Here is a 5,000-nt window from a genome sequence, read left to right as displayed (position 1 = left end):
TGTGTGTGTGTGTGTGTGTGTGTGTGTGTGTGTGTGTGTGTGTGTGTGTGTGTGTGAAGTAAATTTAGGTATTGATCAAGTGTACTTATTAACTCAAGGTGAAGGTGCGTATTTACCTGAGGTTGTGTAGGTGTTACTGATGAACAGGGGTGTGTGTGTGTGTGTGTGTGTGTGTGTGTGTGTGTGTGTGTGTGTGTGTGTGTGTGTGTGTGTGTGTGTGTGTGTGTGTGTGTGTGTGTGTGTGTTTGTGTACAACCTTACTTGGAAGGCGTCATGTGTTAGTGAATGCATTAGAGTATGTAATTCTAGTGTGTGTGTGTGTGTGTGTGTGTGTGTGTGTGTGTGTGTGTGTGTGTGTGTGTGTGTGTGTGTGTGTGTGTGTGTGTGTGTGTGTCCGCGTGCGTGCGTGCGTGCGTGCGTGCGTGTGCTGGTTTACCTGGGAGGAGCCATGTAGTAGAGGAGTGACCCCGGCCGTTGTTGTATACCAATTAAGCGAGGCACAGGTAGCATAGCGTCCATTGGCGACAATTAACCAGCGGGGGAATTCGTTGGAAAAGGTGCAGCAATTAGCCAGTCAAGTGCCCCGGTCAGTCATCACATATACCAGCTTCACGAGAGCTCCTGTGTTGGCCTTGGGCACCAATTTGTGAAGCTGTTTGTTTACCTCCGCCACCCAACAGGTCCACCCTACAGATTTGTGCCATTATTATTGACCTCAACCTTCGCTACCCACCAAATTTCTGTCATCATTATTGTGCCCAGAAGGTTTCCCTCACTGTTATTCATCTTAATCTCCGTCACCCAACAGGTCCACCCTACAGATTTGTGCCATTATTATTGTCCTCAAACTTCTCTAGGTTCGTTAGGTTCAAATTTTGCCTCATTATTATTGACCTTTACTTTCGCTACCCATGAATTTTATCATCTAAATTTGAGCCATTATTTTTTACTATAACATCTTACCAGCAGATTTCCACCATTATTATTGACCACAACCTCTTGTATCCATCAAATTTGAGTCATAATTTTTTTACCATAACATCCTACCCACCATACTTATGCCATTATTATCGACCACAGCTTCTGTCCAGTAGATTTCAGTCATTATTACTGACCACAACTTTCCTACCCATCAGATCTGCGCCATTAATATTGACAGCATCCTCCGCTACCTATTAATTTTATCCAACAGGTTTGCGTTACTTTTATTGACTGTAATATACTACAGTTGCTTTGTCAGGTGTCGAGTTATCCTAACCTAACCTAACCTAACCTAACCTAAGCTAACCTTCCCACCAATCTATCCACTAGATTTGCGCCATTATCATTGACCACACTGTTATTTCGCAGATGAAAGCTATATACCCATAGGTCCTGCTTATTCAGGTGTGTTTTCTTCGCCAGATAACCTAACCTAACAAAACCTAACCTAACTTAACTTTACAGATACTATTACTGTCCATTTTTGCGCCATAATTATTATAATGACCACGCTTCTATGCCACGCTTAAAAGTCACGTGTTGTTTAGTCAGCTGTGTTCTCTCGGGCAGACAACTTAAATAAACCTAACCGTACCTAACCTAAAAAAAAATACTAATAGGTCAATTTCTGCGGCTTAATTGTCCATCACGTTTATGCCCCATTGTTAAAAGTCACGTGTACATCGGTGTGTTCTCTTAAGCAGGTAACTGAGTTCGGTTGTGTTCAGTTAGGTGTGTTTTTACCAGGTACCGCAATTACCAAGCGTGTCCAGATGTGTCAGCCCAGGTACAGCGATTAAAGACCAGGTGTACATGCTACAAATGGAGTAACTGTACACTCTAACACCACTTACACCAGTACCAGATAAACAAGTGTACCGAGTTAATGCGAGTACAAGTTGATACCAGGATTACATACCAGGCTAAAAGGGATTCACTAACAACCAGCGAGCCACACTGACCAATCCTATGAAGCTCCACCCTAACCCTCGACACTTGGGCGGGGGATGGGTGGAGGGGGCGCTGCTGCCGTGCCCATTGCCACCTTCAGGGGGAGGGAAGAACCCATCCACGCCTCCTTTCTTGTCGTATTCCAGTCTGTCTGATCGCTGTCTGTTGCGTCCATCCTCCCTAGTCTTGTAATCCAGTCCCACTCCGTAGTTGCTGAAATCTCCTCCTCTTCCGATCCCAGTGCCTCCTCCTTCAGGTATCCCTCCCCCCACGCCTCCTATCACGTCCGTGTTCTTCCGGTAGTCGTGGTCCGTCCGTATAAGATTCACGGACTTGCTGTGTGGCGTTGTGGAGTAAGGGTGGTGCTGGTTCTCCGTGGTGGATCTGTGGAGGAGTGGAAGGTGGTGTGAGGCTGGAACTGTAAGAAGTGGACAAGATAGCAATGTGGCTTAGTTTGGGAGGAATAGACGGAAAGACAGTAGTTAGGTTGGGAAGGGACAGGAAGAGGTGGCGTAAGTCAGGACTGGAGGCTTATGGCTTAGACAGAATGGAAGAAAAGTGGCTGAAGTAATTCCTCAATGGCTTATGGACTAGACAGTATGTAATCAAAGTGGCTTAGGGAGATATGAAAAGGGATTGCCAATATGGCTTTGGGTATGGTAGGGTTGTGGCTTTGACAGGTTTGAAAGTGCGACGGGTGATGGCTTAGAGAGACGGAAAATGACAGGTAAAGTGTGGGATAGACCGAGGTAGAAGTGAACAGGGCAGAGGAAGATAGTAAAGGAAAAGAAACCGGATGGAAGTTAGGGAGAAGGGGAAGAAAGAAATGAAGGAAGGGAATGAAGGGAAGACGAGAAATATAGGAGAGAAGAAGAGAAGGAGAAGTGGAAATGAAGAGAGAAATGGAAGGGAAGGGAAAGGGTTAGGATGAGAGACGATTAAGGCTCTGAGAGAGAGAGAGAGAGAGAGAGAGAGAGAGAGAGAGAGAGAGAGAGAGAGAGAGAGAGAGAGAGAGAGAGAGAGAGAGAGAGAGAGAGAGAGAGAAACAATTACAACACGATATAGATAGACAGACACACACACACACACACACACACACACACACACACACACACACACACACACACACACACACACACACACACACACACACACACACACACACACACACACACACACACACACACACACACACACACACACACACACACACACACACACACACACACACACACACACACACACACACACACACACACACACACACACACACACACACACACACGACCATTGCTATAATTCTTGCTTTGTACAAACACGCAAAATGCTTTCATATTTTTCACACATGCGCGCTGCCTAGGAGATACATGTATAGCCGGACAAACACAGCCTCACTGAAGGATTGATACAGATATACGATTCACAGGTAGACGTGAGTTGATAAGCAAACAGGTAGAGATGGAATGACGGTGAGGAACAGACGTAGTGTAAAGGATCAAAGTGTACAAGTGTATGAAGTGTATTTACCGCCGGGAATGGATGGTGTACATGTCCAGGGGTAAATATAAAGTTGCTGAGTGATAGAGAAATTGATACGCACCGATGGATCTTTTATGAACGACGCCAAACTTTGCACGAGAAGCAGAATTTTATCCCTTCACTCGCTTGAATACGTAGATAGATATATGTTTTTTACGTGTTGAAATAAGGAAAACTACTTTTGTGAAGGCCTCCAAACATTACACGTGAATTAGGTCGCGGGAATAGATGAGCGGATTTATTCTTTCACTTGTTGCAATAGATACGGAAATATGGATTTAATCATTTGAATAAGGATATATACTTTTATTATCTATATAAAGATGGAGTTTATCGATCCTAATAAAGTAGACAGATAGACAGATACGTATGCACCTGAAATAGACCAAAAAATTAATGACTGAAAAAAAAAAGTTACATATATAGACTGGGAAAATAACTGTGAAGAAAGAAAATGTAACTAGATCATTTTGAAGGTAATAACAGATAAGCGCAGCCTGAAAATAAAGATGAAAGAAAATGAAACTACAAGAGCCACACGTGAATAAACACAGATTTAACCCAAAATAGACTGAAAATAGAATAATAATAATAAAAGAAAATGGAAATAGAAATGTCAAGTGAATAAAAGATACGTGTAACTTGAAATAGACTGAAAAAAAATAAGTCGAATAAAAATACAACAAAAATAATAAAAGAAAATGGAAGGAGAAGTTTCAAGTAGATAAACAGATACGTATAACTTGAAATAGGCTGAGAAAAAATTAATAGAGTGAAAACAGTGCAGTCTCTGGTGGAAAAGCAAATGAATTAACCCGAAATTCACTAGAAAAATGATGGTGAAAGATAATAAGAATGGATTAGTCTCAAGTGGACAAACAAACCTGAAAAAAGATAACTTGGAAAAGAGTAAAAAAAAAAAAGAATAAAAAGATTACAAAACTGGCGCGCGCACACACACACACACACACACACACACACACACACACACACACACACACACACACACACACACACACACACACACACACACACACACACACACACACACACACACACACACACACACACACACACACACACACACACACACACACACACACACACACACACACACACACAAAGAAAGACTGAACGGAATCAAACTAAAATGGCTTCACACAAAGGTAAAAGAGATACAGAAATTTACTTTGTGACTTAACGAAAAAAGCTTAGACATACAGCACGTACTAAAACCATAAAAAAAAGTAAGTTTTAAATAAAATCACACTACAACAGGTTAATGAAAAAATAAAATAAATAAAATAAATCCAGATATTTCAATTCTGACTGAACACAAAAAAGACCTGCATAATCTGAAACAGACAAAAGTATCAAGGGTTGAGTAGAGTCACGCCAGAAGAGCGTCATATAAAGAAGAGGACAGGCATCAAGGGAAAAAAGGGAGAAAAAAAAGGGAGAAGTGAAAGAAGTGTCTATATACACCATACAGATAGATACAGAACGTTGCTGAAAGGTAAACAAATAAA

The 5,000-nt window shown here is 41.9% G+C and overlaps 1 protein-coding gene across 2 annotated transcripts in view; it reads right to left on the bottom strand.

The window, feature by feature from the left end:
* Positions 1-5,000, bottom strand: part of LOC135090667 (hemicentin-1-like) — a 168,270-nt gene that overhangs the window by 7,426 nt on the left and 155,844 nt on the right. For both annotated transcript variants that reach the window (XM_063987624.1, XM_063987623.1), the window contains one exon: positions 1-2,316. This exon is cut by the window's left edge and continues 7,426 nt beyond it. In XM_063987624.1, coding sequence (XP_063843694.1) covers positions 1,905-2,316 — 412 coding nt within the window. In that variant the 3' untranslated portion in view covers positions 1-1,904. The remainder of the gene's footprint in view (positions 2,317-5,000) is intronic.

This window comes from Scylla paramamosain, chromosome 35 (genome assembly GCF_035594125.1).
Source record: "Scylla paramamosain isolate STU-SP2022 chromosome 35, ASM3559412v1, whole genome shotgun sequence".
NCBI classification, from domain to species: Eukaryota; Metazoa; Arthropoda; class Malacostraca; order Decapoda; family Portunidae; genus Scylla; species Scylla paramamosain.
The sequence above is the reverse complement of the archived record's forward strand: the minus strand, read 5'-3'. Positions and strand labels throughout refer to the sequence as shown.